This window comes from Ipomoea triloba, chromosome 7 (assembly GCF_003576645.1).
Source record: "Ipomoea triloba cultivar NCNSP0323 chromosome 7, ASM357664v1".
Classification (NCBI taxonomy): domain Eukaryota; kingdom Viridiplantae; phylum Streptophyta; class Magnoliopsida; order Solanales; family Convolvulaceae; genus Ipomoea; species Ipomoea triloba.
This window is the reverse complement of record NC_044922.1, coordinates 24560174-24583003: the sequence shown is the minus strand read 5'-3', so window position 1 is coordinate 24583003 and position 22830 is coordinate 24560174. Positions and strand designations below refer to the sequence as shown.

General features: G+C 36.3%; 2 protein-coding genes across 2 annotated transcripts; one reads left to right on the top strand and one right to left on the bottom strand.

Annotated features, from left to right (window-relative positions):
* Nucleotides 1–2637: 2637 nt before the first annotated feature.
* On the top strand, nucleotides 2638–11875 carry LOC116025205 (uncharacterized isomerase BH0283-like). Its single transcript, XM_031266349.1, has 11 exons — nucleotides 2638–2944; nucleotides 3237–3307; nucleotides 3938–4046; nucleotides 4184–4266; nucleotides 4550–4708; nucleotides 4970–5071; nucleotides 9098–9316; nucleotides 10322–10591; nucleotides 10797–10958; nucleotides 11136–11219; nucleotides 11555–11875. Exons 1-11 carry the CDS (start codon nucleotides 2878–2880, stop codon nucleotides 11660–11662), a joined length of 1434 nt encoding a protein of 477 aa, XP_031122209.1. The 5' UTR covers nucleotides 2638–2877; the 3' UTR covers nucleotides 11663–11875.
* Nucleotides 11876–12575: 700 nt separating this feature from the next.
* On the bottom strand, nucleotides 12576–22475 carry LOC116025035 (increased DNA methylation 1-like). The gene is made up of 9 exons (XM_031266091.1): nucleotides 22246–22475; nucleotides 19993–22041; nucleotides 19046–19184; nucleotides 18858–18940; nucleotides 14838–15076; nucleotides 14639–14725; nucleotides 14104–14203; nucleotides 13657–13870; nucleotides 12576–13316 (listed from the first exon to the last, which is right to left on the bottom strand). The coding sequence occupies exons 2-9, from the start codon at nucleotides 22024–22026 to the stop codon at nucleotides 13063–13065; spliced, it is 3150 nt and encodes a 1049-aa protein (XP_031121951.1). The 5' UTR covers nucleotides 22027–22041; nucleotides 22246–22475; the 3' UTR covers nucleotides 12576–13062.
* Between the last annotated feature and the right edge of the window lie 355 nt (nucleotides 22476–22830).

Sequence of the window (22830 nt, the reverse complement as noted above, 5' to 3'; positions counted from 1 at the left end):
AATTGATTTCTCACGGCCGTAGAGAGGTAGTAAGGTTGTATCTCTGTCTTTAAGTATGTATATTTGATGGCTTTTTTTAATCCAACCTCGGATGCGTTTGGTTCATGGGTAATCACAAATTTTCTAAGTATGAAGTTTGATTACCCCTTCAATTAAAAATCTCATTCTTTAATTAAAAAAGGTATCATTTCATCTTATTGGTAATCTAATTTTTAAGTTTGAATTAATACTTTTAGATTTTTGTTTTGATTTTTTTAATTCATATTGATGCTTTGGATGCTATTATATTAGGATTAATTACATTGATTTTTTTTTTTTTTTGTATTTTAAAAACATTTATTCTCATTATAGGGTTATACACAACTAAACATCAACATTGGTACTAATTTCAATTCCACCATGTTACCGAACATGTAAAATATTTTTCACAAAATTTTATTACCATTACTAAATATTTAATTTTCATTCTGATTCTCAGGATGAACCAAATACACCCTAGTAATTTAGGGGTAGGAAATGTGAGAGTAAATAAGAACGGATTAGAAACTGTGATGTCAGGTTGTAACTTGTGAGTACCCTAGCTTATGGTATGATTAATAAATGAAGTCAGTACACAAAGCAAAGCTAAGATAACAGTCTTGTTTGGCAATCCGTGGTTAGAGGTCGAATTGTTCTAGCGGGTTTGACTAGTGGATTGTATTAGTGGTTTGTAAAGAGATGTTTTATAAAATTAGTTATTTACTATTAGTGGTTAACGTGTAAAATGACATATATGGACATGCATATATTTTATAATAATATTTCATTAATTATTAAATATATAATATTTTATCTAATTATATTTTAAATAATAATTTATTATTGATATTTATACTTTTAATATAATATAATTATTTAAAAAATTAAAAAAAAAGTTTAAAAATAATCATAAAACTGGGTGATGCGCCCAATTATAAGAACTGGCCTGATGCTAAGTTCTGAAGTGCATACTCCCAGATATGGGCAGGGACGGATCCAGAAAATTGGCTGAGTGGGGTGAAACTAAATCACGTTAGAAATGTCAATAACAAAATATCAAACAATCATAATAAGGCTTAAATATAAAATACATTATAAATTACAATATAATGTTTTTGATAGGTTACATGATAGTTAGGGTCGGAGCAATAAATATTTTTGAGTGAAGTGAAAATATTTATGACAAAATATGAAACATAGTCAATTAGATAAAATAATTTGAATAACACTATATTCATAAATCTTTATAATTTAAGTGTTGCTAATGAGATTTGAACTTGTGACAAAGCTTTCTAACATCAAATTTAGAGTTCAACCAACTATAAGCTACTCAAACTATTAATAATTTAAACATAAATATAGGTTTCATATACCATTTTGAATGTTTTTGTAGCATTAAGGCTTACAACATAAACAACATATCGTTTGTTTCATTGTTTCCATCGAATGGCGCAGAAGAAACTGGCGTTTTGCTTTTGTCTTCCATGGCTGCAGTTTGGATCAGCTCCCTGTCCGACTCCTCGGCCGGCGTCTCAGCCGGCCAGAACCGCCGTGAGTACTCACTTTCTCAGTGCAATCTCCGAAAGTAGACCCAGGAATCCACTTGTTGCGTCACGAGGATCGTCTTCAACTTCCCAAACTCAGACCGCAACTGCATTCAACAACGTCGCTGTGGCAGACCGCCACTGCATTCACTCTGTTGGGATTTTTGCCCGTGGAAACATTGCAGAATCCATATTTATTGAGTTTAGAGGGGAGCGAGGAGAGAACGGTGTTAAGGTTTCTCAGGTAGATGTTGTTTTGTGTCTAGTTTTCCTTTGGCTTTATCTTCCTGCGAAAGATCAATCTTGGGATGGTGAGGGACGAAAAGTGCATTTTATAATGTGAAATTCTAAATTTGCCCATGGTATAAACGGTGTTAATTGAGATAACCTAACAGAAGGACTAAATTGGCAATCGTCTCAATAATTGAGGGACGAAATGTGTTCAAATTGAAAGATAGGGATAACATTTCAAATGTGATACTAATTGGGGGACCAAAAGTGCTTTTTTCCTTAATATTTATATAAAGATACAATTAATTGTATTAATTAATACTAGTAATAAATTAATAAATTTTATATTAATATTTATATAAAGATACAATTAATTGCATTAATTAATACTAGTAATAAATTTAATATAAATAAATTAATAAATTATATATTAATATTAATATAATGATACAATTAAATGTATTAATTAATACTTGTAATAAATTTAATATAAATAAATTATATATAATCCTTGCATGATCTAAATAAATATATTCGTATATAACAATGTTCAACAAAAGTCATTTGCATAGTTGGTTTCAATAGTGGTATTTTATGTGAAAGGTTAATGGTTCAAATTTTGGAGTTTGGGTAGGGTGGGGGTGGTAACATGGGTTATACGGGTTGGCCCGTCTAATTCACAGGCCAACTCGTATAACCCGTGTTCCCATCCGTCACCTCTAAGGTGCATTGTTTTCCAGTTTAATGTCCATAAGTCAATTATATGATAAATTTTTGTGATAACCTAAAAAATCAACAGTTAAACAGCTGTCCTTGCGTATTGGAGCGATGTCTATGTATTTGTAGCATACCAAAATTTAAGGTCCCAAAGAAGGGATAAAGAAATCCGTCACGGCATATTCTTCTGCAATTGCTGCTAGTCTTGCAATTTAAGGTCCTGTTTGGCTGCCATCTTCTTCGCTACGCATCTTCTTCCTCTGACATTCAACCACCATTTTCTCTCTCGCTTTCCTCTTCCGATCTCTCACACCTGATTCTAAAGAGACAATCTTGATTCTCCTCACAAGTCAAAATTCAAACAAGCATGGCGACCCCTGAAGTCTTGCAAGGAGAAGATCTCATCTTTTCGGCCCTCTTTGACAATCCCAAAGGTTCAATTCTAACCCAAATCTCTCCAATTCTGTTCTTTCATCTGCGTGCTTATGTGTTAAGTGTTCTGGATTTTGTTGTTGCTGATTTTTATCGGTGCTTGTTTAATTACTTCAATGGACTAAGAATTTCAATGCCCTTTCTTATTCATTCTGTTTTCAATTGCTGCTGATGCTTGGAGATTTGAAACAGCTGTTTCTCGTCTTATTCGATATAGATCTGCGGTTGCTATTTCTAATCCATTTCAGGATGTTCTATAAGAATGAGTAATTTTTCTCTCGGGATGGATTGCAGGAGAAAATGTGAAGTCCCGAGGGTTTGCTATTGAGAAGAAGATTGAGTTACTTGAAAACTTGGCTGGAAAAGTAATTTTCTCAAACTTCTTTATAGGAGATTTTAGAAGGGATGGGGTTGCTTAACATAACTATACTCCGTAACTTTTCTTTGGCAAAGTTGAATATTTTTCTAATTTATGCTTTTGGACTTGAAACTTTTTTAGAGTTTTGTCTTTACTTCATCTATCATCTGTTAGCAAATGACCAATTCATGGTGCATTTAGCCTGTAGCAGCCAAGATCATAACTTTGTTCTTAACCTATCTATCTAGGAATGGCTAATAGGACAAGATTAATATTGAGTTTTACTGTGTTATATTGGGTGGTCAAGGTGACTTGAGTATACGATTTTGCCAACTTAAAGTTTGAGGCTTTCTTGCCTGATGTTTGTCAATGTAAACCAGTAGATGCTGTATTTCTCTATCCTTCTGCTAGTTGGGATAATTGACTTATTTCTGTTGAAACCATTAAGTATTTGCATTTGGTATTGGAGGGTTAAACATGGATTTGAATTGTGCGGTTAACAAGGAAGAAATGGTAGTGAATATTAAAATTACCATGGTGGCAACTGTAGTGGTAAAAGTTAATATGCCAAGGATTTTGTGTTTCATCTAATGTTTCATTGGCAATTATTGATGCCAAGGCTTAATATTCATCTCAGGTCAGCAACCGAAGATCTCGCAGATGGTTGAATGACCGTCTACTGATGGAATTGGTTCCTCGCTTGAATGCTGAAGAAATTAGAGGGTTGTTTGCTCCGCCACCTTTTGGTAAACTATATCCTTCATTGGTTTCCTTTCCAATATTATGTTGTCACACCATAAGTTTAACGTCTGTCTAGTCTATCATACTTAATACTGTTGTTGTTTTATATTACTTAAACTTATATTATCTTCGTAATTCACAGGTGATGATGTGCCTCTCTCACCATTTTGCATGACAAATCTTGGAGAGTGGGACAAGTTCAGGAACATTGACATGGATAAAGAGGTTATTTGCTCCTTTTGGGAAGCATATTTCACATGTTGACATATTTATTTTATTTTTAAATTTTATTTATTTTTTGTTGTTTTTGACCTTATGTAATTTCTTAAGCTGGACAAAAGTATTTATTATACTGAAAGTGTGACAAATGCATGCCTCCTTATATAAATCTGTCTGTGGATTTTCTTGGTTATTTATCCACGTCATGCCTTGCTTTACTGGTAATATGATGTATGCCATTTTTGCTGATATCCTTTACATTCTTTTTGGCTATTCTTCTTTTGGTTAGGCTACCATGATGAAGGCCCTTGAAAGTTCAGTGTCAAAGCGGAAAAGTTGCACTAATAATGGTAAGGCTGCAGTATTAACCGCATGGCATAGAGTGGATTGTCGAACAAGAGAGGCACTTCGCCGTAACTTTCTTCCAGAACTCATCAATAATTATGAGGTAATTTTCAGTATCGTGTGTCATATAAATTATCTACTATTTTTGTTGATACTGAATTTTGAAGTCCAAGTGTTTTATGTTTAGGAGCTTTGTGGTTGTTAAATGTATATACACGCAAGTAAATATGAAATAAAATATTTATGCAAATGATTTACATTCTGAATCACCTTGTTACGCTCCAAGCACCCAAGCATTTTTACTCTTTTCATGTACTTTTGCTTTTGTTATTTTCTTAATGACACTAAAATTACGGTTTTTTAGGAGTGTCTTCAAACTTTTATCAAAGAGAGTGGCGATGGGGATGTGCTGGACCTGTCTGTTCAAGATCCTTTCCATCGTTTGTTATTGCATGGTGTTTGTGAGGTAAAAACAATTTTGTCTATCTTTTACTTTCCAGTATATTGTCTATGGCATTCAAGATTTGGCAGGCTGTTAATTTAGGATATAAAATGAAAGCTCTGCATTTGTTATACTGCAACTATGGTATTTTAGTTTTTTTTGTTAGACCACGAGGTGTCCTAAATAGTCTCTAACTATAAGAGACACCTTTAAGCCCGTACCATACTCATACTAATCCCCGCTCGCATTGGGTTGCCGTCCAATTAAGGGGCAAAGTGCTTGCCTTATTGGTTTTTCCATATGAGAGGAGGTTTTGAACTCCCAATATCTCTTAAGGGACGAGAGTGCATGGCCACTCACGCCAACCAAGCTGGTTACGCGCCGTAAGATTTTAGTGCTCCATAAATTGTTAGCTTCAAAACATGCTGAGGTGAGGGGATTTGAAAACTTTGCCTTTAATAGTTCCTTGCTTAACAACTCTCTACTGTTTACAGTACTACAACTTGATCTCGGTGACGGTTGTCACACAAACAAATGGGACTGGGACTGGGACGGGGGCGGTGAAGATCACAAAGATAAAGAAGAAGAAGGCGGATTATAGTGAACTACCAAACATTACCCTCTGCAACTTTCTGAAAATGTCAAAAGAAGGGATTTGGTGATTAGCCTCCACTGGATCCCTCTCTTGTAACATTAGTTAACTGTGCATTAAGTTTTTCTTTATTTAGACACAAAAGTGTTACCAGTATCTTTATTGCTGTAACCAATGCAGTGTACTAATAATGCATTGACTTTAATTAATTCCTGGAAATTTCTTGTTTCCATGTGAAATAGGGAGAGTCAATGATGGCAGTAATGGATTATGTAAATGAAGACATGTTAGATTTTCTTGTTTTCTTCAGCAAGAAGCTGCAAAGCTAGCTCTGCTGTTTCTGTGTTTATAGTTTTATTACAATGGCTAAACAAATATTTATACTGTTAATATATGGATTTCAGTATTAACTTTGCAACTTGCAAGAGTGAAGGGATTTGTGCCTTTTTCTTATTCCTAATTATCAGCTAAAACTACAAAGCTTGCATTTCTTCCCTCTTCCTTATTATTCCTAATCTATCATTTTTTACCCAATACACAATTTTTAGAGTATATTAAATATGTTGACTAAATGTTACACTCTTTATGTATCATTTTATCTGTCATACTTATTATTTATTGGTCATTGGTCAAATCAATTCTTTTTTTTGGCTTATTTTCATTAGTATTTTCTTATAGTTTTTAAATTTGATTTTTTTTTTTTTTTTTTTTTTGTGTGTGTGTTTGATAGTACTTTTAATGTAGTTTCTAAATATATAAATTTTACATACTAGTTTTAAAACTAATATTATGAAAAATAAAATGGTAAATAATTTCAGTCAAACCTTGTTAACTGAACTCGATACATAAAATGAGACGATTGGAATATATTTTAAATTTTGCTCACTTAAAGTTATGAGTTTATATTTATTCAATGTTGCCCTCCTTGCTAAACAAGAATGGAGATTCATCACCAATCGTGACTCTCCTGTTGCCAAATTACATCGAAGCTTGCTACTTCCTAAGGTCATCCTCAGTAGTTATTTTTGAAGGGATTTTGGAATAGTAAAAATTAGTATGATGGTTTTTTACAAATGCGAGGGAGGAGATTTTAATAGTTTTTTTTTTCTCCTGCAACACATGGGATTTTGGTAGAGTAAATGGGCCCCACTAGACAGAAGCCAACTGTGGCTCACTCGCGTGAGGCGCAATTTTCGCAGGCGCGTAAAAATATTTTATTTTATTTTATTTCAATTTTTTGTTTTTTTTTCTCCACTCTCATTTTCTCTTTCCTAGTCACACTTGCAAAATCTCTTAAAAACTGGTCATTATTGAGGAAGGCCTAAGACAATTTCTTCCAAGCAAAAATTAGCTCTAACCCAAGCTTCTGCGGGCGATCCATCTTGGCAGCTCAAAGCTATGGTTGTTCTATTCGAATTGGAGATGGCAAGTCTATTGACATTTTTAACCAACCTTGGCTCCCGGATACAACAAATCTTTTTATCACTTCCTCTTCATTAGAATTGCAATCTCTTAATAAAGTCTCTGATCTTATTGATGACCCCACTGCTAACTGGAACTTGCAGCTCATCTAGGAACATATCAACGACCGAGATATAAGGCTCATTTCGAAGATCCTTATCAACCACCCAGATCAGCGGAGAATGCATCATCAAGGTGGCAGTTCTCCTTTGGGCTATTTGGACCAGCAGAAATGATATAGTTTGGAACAGTAAGGTGTGAAATATCAATCTTATCAAAACTAAAATCACCTCTCTCATCAATGAATGGTAATTGTGGACTGAGTTTCAAAAGGCCAACAAGAATTCTATTCCCTCTCAAGTTGCTCATGACAGTTTTCATACGAATGCAAATTGGATATACCGTAATGTAGATGCATTCGTTCTGAATGGGTAGTGTTACATTTGGTGCTGTTGTTCATAGGAACGAGTTTTTGGTTGCCATTTCAGGCACGTTGAGCCCCGTTAACAAGGCTCACTTTGCCAAAGCACTTGCTATCAAAGAAGCCCTATCGTCACTAAAGGAGAAACAATGGAACAAAGTTTGCATTCATTTGGACTATCAAATGGTTGTTAGTCTCTTCAACGACTCCTGTTGTGTCTTTTCGTATACAAATAATGTCGTTAGAGGCAATCGTTGTATTCTTTTTTAACTTTCAAGCTTGTGCCGTTAGATTTGTTGAAATGTTAGTAAATGTGTTGGCTCATTCTCTAGCTCGAGCGGCACATTCCAACACTGATTTTTGTTCTTGGGAGGATTTCCTTAGAGTTGTATTCGTTCTTTGATTAATTTGGTTTGTTAAAAAAAAAAAGTTATGAGTTTATTGAACAAGTTTTTTGTTTTTTGTTTTTTTGAAAAAAAAATCCTAATTGTTTGAACCTAAATAAATGCTATTCGTACCAGGATGGTTCCAGAAAAGATCAAATTTAGGAAGAGAAATTGCCTAGGCTTCTAAATTGGATGATTATTTTCAGTTTGTTGAATAAATATGTAATTACATAATTGTGATGATGTGGTTTTGTGTTTATAATTTTGTGCCTATGAACACAAATTATGCACCTAAATCATATTTTTAAAATAAGTAAATATATAATGTGTCATAAATGTAATAAATGTGAGCCTTGATCCATGATATAAATTATCTATAATTTCTTATTCCTTTTTGTTTTTTAAAGACAGGAGAAGTGGGCTGATTTCAAGCCCAACAAATTGTCCAGAGAGACACAACATGGGCCGAAAAAGTAGGTCCTGGAAAAAAGATTTTGGATCCACATTGTTTGGGGAATATTGAACCCGACGTGAATCGAACACGCAAATGAGACCTAAAAGTAAAGAAATTCTTTAATTAGCAAATGAGACCTAAAAGTTTTGAATTAAAATTGAAAATTGCCTAAAAGACATGATACCAAAAAAGATAAAATTTAGTATTGTTGTCTGTCCTGAAGGAAAAAAAAAAAAAGAAAAAGAATTGACAATATGGCACACATTTTACTTCTTCTTCTTCTTTTTTTTTTTAGAAGAAAAAAAGAAGATTTTTTTTTTGTTTATTTAGTTAACGGACTAAAATTAATACAAATTTCAAAATCATCAAAATCATGTTAGTAAATTGAAAAGAAAATGATTTTTTTTTTTGGGTACAACTGACTCAGAAATGTCATTTAATTAAAGAAGTTAAATATTCAGTCCAGACTCCAGGAGGTAGGGAATTTGGCATGGGCAAGATATTGAGTTGACCCCTCAAACTGAAATGTTGTAAAAATCTGATTTGGTAAACTCACTCGTCTTCTCCATCTATCCGGTTTAGTCTTACCGTTACGGCGTCGCATTTCTTCTCTCCGGCCGCCTTCAATGGCGAAGAAGCCTGTGAAATACTGTGTGGTATTGTAATTTCCATCTTTACTTACCCTCCTACTCCTACTCCGCATTCATTTCATTTCACAGATTCATTTTGTGGACAGGTGGATGCGTTTACAGACTCGGCCTTCAAAGGAAACCCCGCTGCTGTTTGTTTGTTAGAGGAAGACAGAAGCGATGAATGGCTACAAGCTGTTGCTCGGGAGTTCAACATCTCCGAGACTTGTTATCTAACTCCAATCGCTCACTTCTCCGATTCCGGCAATAGTACTGCCACTCCCCATCCCAAATTCCGTCTTCGCTGGTTCACTCCCGTGACCGAGGTCAATCACTCAATCCCACCCGCCTTTCATTTACTCCCCAAATCAATGGATAAACTTGCTATTGCGGTTTGTTTGATATTATGGCATTTCAATGTTTAACTGAATGTGTAATAATCATTACACTCTTTAAATGCATAATGACAAATTTGTTAGGATGAAAACCTTATCACTGTGCTAGCACAGGACAATCTTAATTGTATACTTTTTTGCTCTTGCTGGAACTGAACCTTCTAGAGGGGGCGGGGCTTTTAGCCCTGCCCAATAAGTCACATAATCCTCCCTCCCAGCACGGGCTAATTTTAACTGCACAGTTTTTTACACCCTCGAGACTTAGGGTGTTGGAATTGGCCATAATCCTCCCTCCCAGCACTGACCAGTCTTAACTGCCTGTGACCTGGCTCTGATACTATTGTTAGGATCAAGGGCCTACCACTATGCGAAAAGTTATTGCTGGAAATGCGTAACTTTATTTTCTTTTTTTATATACCGCTACCACATTTTCGAGAGGCAAGGTGCTAGATTTGCCCCTTCACCGGCCTCTCCCCTGACAAAATCAATGTTAAATCTCCATCTGCAAATTATGATAATATGATAAAATACTTCAAAGAAACAAGGGCTAAATACGCTGAACTAGTTTATTTTGAAATTTGAACCTCTGATGGAAGATACTGAGTGAATTGCTCTTCTGAGAACTTGGTAATTAAGTTGAGTTTTGAAGAATGAACTACTCCGGGAGTAAGATGAGAATTATTGGCTAGGTGGAGCTTTAGCCAAAACTTGAGTTTTCTTGTATCTTCAGGGTTAAAGCATGTTCTAGCTGGACTATGTTCAATAATTTTGTGCTGGTCTATTTATTAGTATGTAAGAAGTAGTACTTCTTTATTTCTTGTATGGTTTATAAGATTGGCATATTCGCTTTGTCCTCTTTGAGACAGATATTTGTTGACTTAATATGAGTATATGACAATAATGTGATTTGATTGCAAAATGTTGAACTGATTGTAGATGGATCTATGTGGACATGCAACACTAGCAGCTGCATATTTCCTATTTCTTTATGGTTTCGTCAAAACTGATATCATCGAGTTCTTGACCCTATCTGGGATTTTGACTGCGAGAAGAGTGCCAGACAAGAAAGAAGGCTTCTTTGTTGAGTTAGATTTTCCAATTGTCCATGTCTTGGAGACCAACTATGCTGAGATTCCACCAATCTTGAAGAACTTTAACAAAGCATCTGTGGTTGAGATCAATAAGACTGACAAGGATGACCTCTTTGTACGTGTTTCATTTTTGTTATGTTGCACTTCATATCTACAATACTTCTTGCGGTTGACTCTCAGCAATATGAGTTGATTGTGTGAAAGGAAGATCATCCTTCCTATTTCACAAGTGAATAGGAGAAATTGCATGATAAGGAATAATCAAGTGACAAGCTTTAGTTTCCACTAAAGATAGTTATTCTGGTTTTATATTTTGGCAGGTTGTGCTTCCATCAGGGGAAGCTGTTGCAGGATTACAACCACAGTTTAATGAGATACAAAAATGCCCATTTAGGGGAGTGATTGTTACAGGACCTGCTTCTCCAGGATCTGGATTTGATTTTTATAGTCGGTTCTTTGCCCCCAAATTGGGAGTTCTAGAGGTAGTTGAGATAACTGTCACTAGAAATATACCTCTTAATATTTATGCAACCTGGCCATATATATTCTCTCTTTCACTATAAAGATAAGACTTACATGGCTGCCCTATGAACTTGTAGAATCTAAGCTTTCTGGTAAAACTAGTAGGTAACTAGTCCCTTGACTTTTTTTCCTTTCAGGATCCTGTTTGTGGAAGTGCTCATTGTGCCTTGGCTTCCTATTGGCATAAGATGCTAGGGAAACGGGATTTTATTGCTTATGCGGTACAAGCTCTCTCTCAATTTTAGAAGTATATATGTATACATACAGGTTGAACTTCGTCAGAATCAAACGCTTACCACTACCACTACGCCAAAAGCTATAGCTAGTAGCGAAGGCGCAACTTTATTTCCTTATAGACCGCCATCACATTTTCGAGAGGCAGGGTACTGGACTTTTGACCCTTTATTAGCCCCCACCCAACAATCCCCCTAGCCACAAATCGCTGGACTTGGCCCTTTACCGGCCTTTGCCCAACAAACTTGAACATGAACTCACGATTGAGCTATATTCCAGCAGCTCTTGTTTGACACAATGATTTGTCCTTTGCTTGGTTCAGGCATCACCTAGAAGTGGTGTGGTGAATGTGCGTATAGATGAGGAGAACCAAAGAGTATTTCTGCAAGGGAAAGCTATTGCAGTGATGGAAGGTTCTCTTTTGGTTTAGTATAGGAAGTTCATTTATGGAAAAGTTGATGCAAATCATGCCTGTGTTAAGAGAATGCCTCAAATGAAGACACAGATCATTAAAAACACATTGATGAATCAATTCAGACTACAGAGCTTCTCAGAAATGGGTTTCTTCCTAGCTAGCTTATTCAACAACAGAAAAATAGTGCTAAAATGCCCTTCTTAAAATATATTTCCTTGTTATATCTTATGATTTCATTGGTCTATGCTCTCCTTGTTATAAAGTTTAATATTTTTTTTTAAATTTCAATATTTGTTAAATTTAATATATTTTACCAAAAAAACTATTTTAACAAATTTTAAACATCAAAAATAAAATAAAATAATTGTATAATTAAAATTCATAGTAAGCATTAAAATGTCATGGGTTAGCTTAGTCAGTGCTACATTGAAATTAAGCAAGGGTCGAACCCACGAGGAATTTATAGGATGCAATTAATAAGCTTGAAAGTAATTAGCTAAAGAATTTTAAGTGTTCCAAACTAATTGTAAATTAGAGCAAATGAAACTGCAAGCAAAAAACAAAGTCAGGAAAAACAATTGAATAACTACAAAACGACCATTCTCTCGTCAAAGTCGGGGGCCAATAGTCGGAGCAGTTCCCGACCGGCCTCATGTCAACCGCCGGGGTGCTAGTACCACCCCCAACAAATGACTTCCTACATCGGTGAAACTTTAGACTTAACTACTGACGATGGCAAACGTGTTATCACTTATCACCGAAGCCATCGCGGGACAAGTAAAAATAAGTTAATTGTAGATTTTAGGTACATAATAACTGATATAAACTTAAATAAAATAAAAAATAAAAAATAAAAAACTGACGTCATTGGATCGGAGGAGAGTGATGCTGCAGCAATAACTATAAGAAGCTCTTTAACCTCCTCTTGTTGAATGAAAGAAACTATACATTTTTCTCACACAAACTGCTGCAAGGCAGACAAGAAAATTACTGTACTGGTAAATCAATCAAAAAATGGACAAGCAAAACATCTCAAACAATTACATATTCAAATTATCTGCAATACACTACTCTATGCTGAATTCAGGTTAGGTTAGTCCATTGCCTACTTTTATTTACAAATTTTCTAATTACACTATTATACTAGAATTGCGGTGCTCCTTCACTTTCAACATTGAAAAAATGAAAATGAACAAGCAAAGATCACTCTGCCCCCTTTTCTCATCCAAACCAAACCAAATCAAACCAGACAAGTAATGCAAGGATAGAGGATATATAGTCAACCAATGATCATGGCTCCAACTATTCTGTTCACAACATAGCAAGCAAGCAAGCATTATTTTCAAGGTTTTCCTGAGTAGCTGTGAAGCGAATGAGAAAACATCATCTCACACGATTGCAATTCACCCACACATTTAAGCTTGCAACTTAGCATCAACACTCGCACAAGAGAAGGGTTCAACAAGGCTGATCTGCTCACTCCCAACTGTTACTGGCTGGTCGGCTTCATGAGGGTTACACACCAAATCAGAAGGAGTGATCTGCTCACTGCCAACTGTTACTGGCTGGTTGGCTTCATGAGGGTTACACACCAAATCAGAAGGAGATGGGCACGTTGCAAATGTATCCCCAGAGGTACTTGCTGAAGCTTCAGCTTCACTTTGTTGCCCTGCATTTCCAAGATGACAAAAATTCTTAATTGCGATTCATGAAAGGGAACCTCATTGAGATAACAAATACTCCCTTCGTCCCGTTTTATGTGTCTGGTTCGGTTAACCAGGCTTGTCTGTAGTTATTTTTAATTCAATTTTCATAATGTTAAGTATAATATTAGTATATAAAGTCTATATATTTAGAAACTACATAAGTACTATTAAACACAAAAATCAAATTTAAAAATAAGTGAAAAATACTAAAGAAAATAAGCAAAGATTTAGTTGGTTTGACCAATGAATAGTAAACAAGACAGGTAAAATGGAATTGAGGGAGTATAATAGGAAGGTAAATACCAGTACAAGTCCCTTGTCTTCCAGTATCTTCTTGAGGCTTCAATAGTGGTTTCTGTAGCATATCTGTGCCAGGGAACACTACCATACTCATGCACCTCATTTCTTGTCTCTTTGCCTCCTCGAGGGGCATAAAGCCAAAAACCTTAGTCCATGTTTCATTAAGTGCTGGTATAGCAGGTATAACCAGTGTCTCAACACCAAGTTCAGCAAGAACCTGACCGAATTCAAATACAATAAAAACATCAGGTATATAGACCTGAAGAGCAACAAAATCACTCACAACTTGGTATCACAAATATCAAACAAATGCACACAGCCACATAGGAAAAAATGAGAATACATCTCTAGTTCATCTGTGGCAGGCCTCTAATAGACTATTATCAAGCTAAGAGAAATCTAACAAAGGAAAAGGCTTTTGACACCATCAAACTGGTCACATAAACTTACCATTTCAATTGCAGTTAGAAGTTGACGGCACATCCCTTTGCGACGAAACGTGTGCCGTGTCCCAATAAAAGGCATTTCAGCCAATTGATTCCCATGAAGCCTACGTGCAGAGGAAACACATTATTTCAATTGTTAGTAACAGCCCCAGAGGGAACACATTATTTCAATTGATAGTAACAACAAAAATAAAGAAAAATACTAAGCAATAGATCAGCCATATAAAAGATACAGTATATAATTTCTGATGCTATTTTGTATGTAGGTAACGAAAGCATCAAGCACAGTAAAAAATTTGATGCCTAACAAAGTAAAAATGGTTTCTGAAAAATAGACTCCAGAGAACATCCCAGTCCAGTCCACAAAACTTTATTTACTACATGGCACATATGAAATTCTAAACATGAGAAAATGTTACCCATTCATTTGTAAAGCAAGATTAAATGCATATTAGGGCAATAATAGGAGGGAACAAAAAAAAAAAAAACAAAAAAAAAACAAAAAAAAAAACAAAAACAAAAAACCATTCAAAGTCAACCTTATAGATGCTGCACAGGCAAGTTCATCACCCTTCTCCAGAATAAAAGTATAGAATCCATCATAGTTCAGCCGCCTAAAATTTGACCTGGGAAAACAACAGTATTGCATGAACAAATAGAAAACTAATTATAAAATGCTTTAAACCAGATATAATGAAGTACTATATATATCAGTAAACACAGTTATGAAATGCTTACCCACAGTTAAAGACAACATTGCGAACCATATTGATTTTGCCTCGTGGATCAACTATAGGCAAAAAACACTCATCCATAACAGAGAATGCAACAGCTAATTTTGAGTTACATTCTATTCTTGATGAACCATTATTCTCTGTTTCGTCCTTCCCGACATCACGTCGGTGAAGAAGTGTCCATGAAAGTCCTTCTTCCAACTCATGCCTTACCCCAAGAAGCACCTGAAGGCCCATAAACAGCTACAGACAAGAATGGTTAAGAGGATCTCAATGTGTAAAAAGTACTATATATACTATAGAATATACACAAGCTAATATCCCTATCAAAATAATTAAGCTCTCCATGAGCCCACCAACTCATTACCTGTGGGTAAATCATAAATGTGAAGTATACATTGTAATGGGTTAAAACAAGATACACCTGAGTTCTTTTGAGTCAAGTTGGGGTTTAGTCAATCCATACAAAGGCAAACTACATCCTGACCTAACATTATATAATACATGCAAATATTTGCATCGGTGTGTGCATGTACATCTCAAATTATTTGTTTACTGAACTTGAAAATCCAATCCTATTGCATCCATCTCTCATACACCAACATAGCCCTCTATAACTAAAGGGACTGTAAGCTCTGCTTGCATCAGACTATTTAAAGAAATCCTTTCCCAATCTGTGTTTGGCAAGCCTCTTTAGTTGTCTGACTTGTCTATTTGATTGCAGCATTACACATTTTTTTCTTTCATCCCCCAGTTTAGGGCTGAGTTTCTTTAGGGTTTCAGCTGAAAGGAGAACACTTAATTTCCACACACAATCATGTCTATAGATGGAAAGAAGAGAACTCATCATTTCTGGAATGGAAAGAAGAGAACTCATCATTTCTGGAATGGATATGCGAACCTAATCCATACTGTGGCATCAGAACTTGTTAGTTGTTACAATACTAGTTGCCAAATGTGTTCCTCTTAAAATTTGCAGGTCCAACTGGCACTGAACCATGCTCTAATTGTGGAAACCCTAGGCCCTTTTAGGAATGGGCCCATTAGGTTAATGGTTAATACATGTATAAATAGTAGATCTCTGAATAGTTATTGACACTGAATACAAGAATCCCTTTTAATCTTTCACATGGCATAGAGACTTAAAAAAATAAAACCTAAAACAAAATCCCTTTCTTCCGCCGCCACCATTGCGACTGTTCTTCTTTGTTCCGACGTATCTAGTGGTTTTGCTCTCAATCTTTTACCACTAGACCTCTTGGAACCTCATCGCAAGCCTACGCCGGAAGACCCATCACTAGCCGCCGTCGTCGTCGGAATTGCTTTCGGTTTTCCCGTCAGATCTCCGTTCAAGGTGTCGTTGCTACCCTTGGACTCACCTTGAAGAGGCACACCTAGGAGTGTGTTCGAATCCATCATCTTCACCAGTCACCATCACCGGCCGCCGCTGCCGTCACCAACCACCTCGTGAAACCACTATGATTCATGCTGCTCTCTCTCTCTCTTCTCTTCCGGTATTTAGTTGGTGCGGTGAACGTGGGCGAACACATGACCATAAATCCCGCTTAGGCACCGATTAATCGGCGCCACTAGGCATTGGCTAGCCACCTAGCATATCACCATAATTGGTGGTTTAGGCGGCCGACTATGCCGCCTAACTGCCTAAGCGCCGCCTAGACCGCTTAGCCGCTGACCGCCTAGGCCTCCTAAGCACTGCTAGCCGTCTAGGCACCGACTAAGTCGCTTAATCGGTCAATTAGCTATTGTCCCCTTCGTTTTTTAAATGGGTTATTTCACTCAAAACAGCATCGTTTTGAATGAAAAAACCATAAATTGTTCAAACTTTAGATTTTTTTAGGTTAATATTTAATATTTTAGTATTAACTATTAAAGTATTAAATAGTTTATAATTATCCAGTCTTAAAAACAAATTTTTTTAAAAATAAAAAATAAAAAAAATACACTGGCGCCTAGGCGCCCGATTTGCCCGATTTGCGCCTAGCAATTTTTTCAACCATGATATCAAGAACACTTTTCTCCATGGCGTTCTTCAAGATGAGGTTTATATGGAGCAACCACCTGGATTTGGTGCTTAGGGTGAGTTTGGTTTGGTATGTAAACTCCATCACTCCTTATATGGTTTGAAGTAGTCTCCACTGGCTTGGTTTGGGAGATTTAGCTTTGTGGTGTCAGGTGTGTGAGATTGGTATGATTAGAAGTGAAGTTGATCATTCTATTTTTTATCACCATTCTAATGGGAAATGCATATACCTTGTAGTGTATGTGGATGACATTGTTATTACAAGGAGTAATCAAGAAGATATATCTCAATTGAAAGAATACCTCTTCATTTAGTTCCAGACCAAGGATTTGGGCAAGCTAAAGTATTTTCTTGGAATCGAAGTGGCCCAGTCTAGCAGTGGTATAGCCATTTCTCAAAGAAAGTATGCATTGGATATTTTAGAAGAAACTAGTATGTTGGATTGTAGATCTGTGGATAATCCAATGGATCCGAATGTTAAACTTCTACCATGATATGGGGAGCCATTGACTAATCGAGAGCGACATTGGGGATTAATTGAAAAATTGAATTATCTCACAATCACACAACCAGATACCACTTTTGTAGTTAGTGTATTGAGTTGTTTCTTGAGAACCCTTGTGATACTCATTGCGATGTTGTTGTCCGGGTTCTAAAGTATCAAGAGAGCACCAGACAAGGTTTACTATATGAAGATAGAGGATATGCTCAAGTTGTTGGGTATTCTAATGCAAATTGGGCCGTTGTCCGTTTGACGGACACTCTACTTTAGGTTATTGTGTACTCATTGGTGGTAATCTTATATCTTAGAAAAGTAAGAAGTAAGATGTGATTGCTAAGTTTAGTGTTGAAGCTGAATACCGGGCCTTGACACGTGTGAGCTCATGAGGTTGAAGCTCTTCAAGAGTTGCAATGTGACAATGTTGCTCAAATGACACGGATATATGACAACCAAGCAGCTCTACACATCACCTCAAATCTAGTTTATCATGAGAGGACCAAACACATCGAGGTTGATTGCCACTTCATCAGGGAGAAGATTGTTTCAGGGTGTATTAAAACCAACTTTGTCAATTCTGCAAACCAGTTAGCTAATACCTGACAAAATCCCTTAGAACTCCTAGAGTTGGGTATATTTGTAAGAAGCTTGGAGCATATGATTTATACTCTCTAGCTTGAGGGGGAGTATTGAAACCCTAGGCCCTTTTAGGAATGGGCCCATTAGGTAGATCTTTGTAGGTTCTTGACACTGAATACAAGAATCCATTTTATTCTTTCACACTAATCATGTGAATAAACACTGTTTGATCTGAACCCATTTGTGTGTGTGTGTGTGTATCTCTCTCTATATATATAAGTGAAGGAACATTATGAATGTGGCTTTCTTCTAAACTGTAACAAATGTGTCTTGTATACATGTATACTGAGAAGTGGTCTAAAATAGCTGCTCGTCTTTTCTCCTTAGTACTAAATTGTGTCACCTGCTCTTAGTCCCACTATTATGTTCCTCTGATCCTTGAAAGAACTCCAGTTTCAGCATCGAGTTGTTGCACGACTATTATACAATGGTTATTTACCCATGTAGAATAAAAGTTTAATGTCTTGCTATTATGTTATCAGTATCAAAAGTTGTTGAACTTGCTGTGAAGATTTTTGCTTTGATAAGTTATAGGTTGTTCTACGCCATAATTCATCTCAACAAACTAGGGCCTCTTTCACATAAGACTGTAAACCTTATAAACTATGAAAACCAAACTCCATGCTTCATGGTTGTAACCTATAATAAAAACCAGTACAGGTTAAAATCTTGCAAAACTGCCACATGCAGAGCGGTACAATTTAACTACCAAACCACCCAAGCGAAACCACGACACCTCACTAATCACTAACTAGTGGGCAATGACCTCATAACCTCAAGGCAATTCATACATGTATTTAGATGGAAACAAAATTTTAAGCATTTATTTCAGGCATGGGATATACCTTTTTGCATCCATTTCCACAAAAAGACAAATCCTTTGAATCAAAACCTTCAGTACCCTCAGTCTGAGTACAAGCCAAATGAACTGTGAAATGCCAGACAAAGTCTCATAAGCAGGTTCCGATTATAAAATTGAAAAGGAGATTAGGGTTTTTTTTTCTGAGAAACAACAATAGAATTAAGTATATACATTTTCCCTCACACAACAGGCATGAGGACAATTCAGAGTCATTTGTGGTGTCATCAACATGATGGCAGGAATTTCCACTGATTGTGCCACAGAATTTGCATGAACAATATATACATCGCCAATCTCCAGTGGGAAACTTCTGCAGCATGTTGACAAAAATCAATGCAGTTTGACTTGAAAAATTAAGAGTTGAACTGATACATAAATAAATAGTGCATGTATAGTGGAGTTAAAAACCCTGATCTCTTACTTGAGGAATAAGAAGTGGCATTACATATTTAGCCACAGACCAAAAGAGTATACTTTTTGTTTTGAGTGCTATCATCTTACAGTGTCAATTCCAAGTCTTATATGTGTCCCATTTTCAAATGCATGTGGGGAAACTCTAGAATTAGGCATTTAGGCTGTCCTAACCTCAACCATTGTTTGACGGAGAGAAGTGAGATTGAAAAGTGCACCAATGGCTTGAGTTTTTAGCCTGACAATCTGACATTCAACATGGAAGCATATTCTTTGTATTTGGCATGACATAATCTTACAGTGTCAATGCAAAGACTTATTTGTGTCCCATTTTCACATCTACATGGAGAAATCCTAGTATTAAGCTGTCCTATACTCCTATTCTCAGCCATTATTTAGGGAGTGAGAAATCAGACTGAAAGATGCATCAAGGGCTGAAATTTTTAGCTTGATGTTAGACCAGACTATCAGTAGAGCTTCCCCATGTAAGTGAATATATTTCTTAATGGAAAACTAAAATAGTTGATAAAGCATTAATAACTGATTTATTCAGTACACGATCTAAAAATAAAAGCTGAACAATTTCACTAAAAGGCAACCCAAATTGAACTAACTTCAATCTATGTCCATACACACACAAATTGCCTACACACCCTAAAATACAGTTGCAGTGTAAAAGAAATACAGAAATGAATACACATCCTTACTTGAATATTTAAGCAACTTTGATGGAATGTTGATGGGCAGCCATCACAACAGATCAAATCACCACCATCACCACAGATATTGCATGTGTCATCATTTGGATCATCACCATTCACATCCACAAGATGGAATCCAATATGATCAGTTTCTTCTAGTTTACTCCATGAAGATGTTAAGCATTGCAAAAGGGATAGTCCAGATGCAAGGCATATGTGTTTAAGTGGCTCTCCCAGTTTACTTCCAGCATGGGACTCAAATTCTAATAGGGAAAGTATTTTACCACAGCACTCACACAAAATCCCATCCCTGGTGATCTTTCCAGCATGCATTGCTCTTGTCCTCCTATCACTCATGTACTGCACCTCTGCATTAGACGGGATTGTTCCCAAATCAATCATCCATGAGAGAAGACTGCGCTTCCCATCATACGCTACAAATCCATCACCACTTTGATCAGACACTTCACTAGAGTTTCGAGCCAAAAGAGCAAATCGTTTTCTGTTTGCATTCATTTTAATTTTTTTCCTGAAAGTTCTGTATCCAGATTTGGTGTTAGAGTTGGATCTTTCTTTGCGTTGTGGGCTACGCATGCTCTTTTTTGCAGATTTTCCTTTTTGAATCAACTTGTTTTTATTCTTCTTTGTTCCCTTTTCGGTAATTCTGAATAGTGTTCCAAGTACCTCATCAGGAATTAGAGTAAATGCTGCAATGCTCTTATCATCCGCCTTTCCCCCTTCAACTTTCTCTTTGAGTTTCCTGTAGGCCAAAGTGACTGACCAATGTTGCCTTCCTTCACAATCAACATAAATTGCATCACTGTAGTCCCTACCTAATCTGGGCCTATATTCTATAGTCCATCCTGCCTTCTTCAAAATATCAACTATCTGATCTCTGATGACCTGTTTTTGTTCCCTACGACTCATTTCCCCTTCTCTTGATTTGTTATCATGTGTTTTTGACTTGATAACCTTTTTCTTTTCATCATTCAAAAGCTGTGGCACCACTTCTTCCAGTTGCGAATTTACAAACTTAGAACTTTTAGCTATGCTTCCTGCCATTCTAGGTTTACGTATTTTCTTGGACCCATTGAATTTATCTTTCTGGTTGATAACCATCCTAGAAATACAATCTTTGTCCAACATCTTGGGCGGTCTACCACGACGACCTTTCTTTTTTTTAATTCCCTTGTCAATTGGAGAAGCAATTTCATTATTCTTGTTCCCACGTGATTTATTCTTAGAATGATCAAACTCAAGATGATCAATTTCTTTATTTATTTTTACACCCGCAAAACCTATATTCTCTCCATTCAGACGAGTGTCAGTAGTAATAGCAATCGTCCTGGACCTCAACACCCTTCCAACATTTCCATTTGAGCCAGTCAAATGCAAGCGGTTTACCTTTCTCTTGTCTTCATCATGTTCAACGCATTGAGTATTCTCAACTCTCTTTCTTTTCCTCCCCCTGCGGTTCTTCCCTACAGGGGAAGGTAGAGCAGAACATTCAGTTGAACTCGGATCATCTTCTATCTGCATTGCACCAGTTTCTTCAAGGTTCAACTTTTCAGCAATAGCAGAATCTGTAGCCAACCCTGCATCACGGTCAGAATCAGCATTTACCTTTGTTTCGTCTTCATCGTGTTCAACACATTGAGTATTCTCAACTCTCTTTCTTTTCCTCCCCCTGTGATTCTTCCCTACAGGCGAAGGTAGAGCAGAACATTTAGCTGAATTCGGATCATCTTCTATCAACATTGCACCAGTTTCTTCAAGGTTCAATTTTTCAGCAATAGCAGAATCGGTAGCCAACCCTGCATCACGGTCAGAATCGGCACAATTTCCAGGGCATTCTTCAGAAGAAAACTGGCTCTTACCCTCTTCAAGCTCAATTTGTACAGAATGGGCATCACTATCCTGATGAGAGGCAGGTTCAGTTGTAATTAAAGAATCCTCCATTTTCTCAGGAGGATCAGCATTCAAGTCCAACTCCCGTCTACCCCCCTTCAACAAGGTACTGGATCTCAAACCCTCTCTCATCGCACCAAAGTAATCCTAACAACACAAAATTGAAATTAAAAAAAAAAAAAAAAAACAAAAACAAAACAAAAATCATTACTGATAACTTCAACGGCAAAGCACAAATTTTAAGGCAAAGTTAACATGAAACTCAAAAAGAAAAAAAAAAGTGAAAATTAAAGAATAAAAATAATACGCCGGTGAATAAAATTGGAAGCATGAATCAAGCATAAATCTCACCTCTGGTGCAATAAACGAAATCGGAGAAGCGGCAGACAGATATACAAAATCTGTAAGTATAGGTTTTGTAACTGTATGAGTATGACAGAAGAAAGACGAAATTATAACAATGGGTTTTGAGAGAGAGAGAAGGAGAACTGACAGGGGTTTAGAGAGAGAGAGAGAGAGAGAGAGAGGCGTCAAGGAGACAAGGAGAGAGACCGAATTGGAACTTTGGAAGAGAGAGGCTTATTATGCGTAGTTGTGTATTTACGGAGTGATACGGCGTTTTGTAACGTACGTCGGGGGTTAAAATGTAATTTCCGCCGGATCTATTCCCCCTTCTTTGTTCTTTCCCTCCACTCCACTCTCCAGGCCTTCACTCCGAGTTTCTGCTAATTTATAAATCTTGAAATTCAAAAATCTCAACCAGTCCAAGTGTCAAACTTATAATTATTAATTACTCATTAACTTAGGCTTAATAGTTAATACCCTTTTAGAAGATTGTCAAACTCATGCAACTCTTTCTATATGAATATATTATCACTCAATAATGATATGATATCATAAAATATCATTAAGAACATCTCCATTGCATCAAAATAT

Coding starts and splice junctions, on each gene's coding strand:
- LOC116025205 (XM_031266349.1), top strand. CDS start 2,878: ATGGCGACCCCTGAAGTCTTGCAAGGAGAAGATCTCATCTTTTCGGCC. Junction 2,945..3,236: donor CCTCTTTGACAATCCCAAAG/GTTCAATTCTAA, acceptor GATGGATTGCAG/GAGAAAATGTGAAGTCCCGA. Junction 9,317..10,321: donor GGTTCACTCCCGTGACCGAG/GTCAATCACTCA, acceptor AACTGATTGTAG/ATGGATCTATGTGGACATGC.
- LOC116025035 (XM_031266091.1), bottom strand. CDS start 22,026: ATGAGAGAGGGTTTGAGATCCAGTACCTTGTTGAAGGGGGGTAGACGG. Junction 19,185..19,992: donor AAAGTTGCTTAAATATTCAA/GTAAGGATGTGT, acceptor AACATGCTGCAG/AAGTTTCCCACTGGAGATTG. Junction 13,871..14,103: donor TTCTAACTGCAATTGAAATG/GTAAGTTTATGT, acceptor GAATTCGGTCAG/GTTCTTGCTGAACTTGGTGT.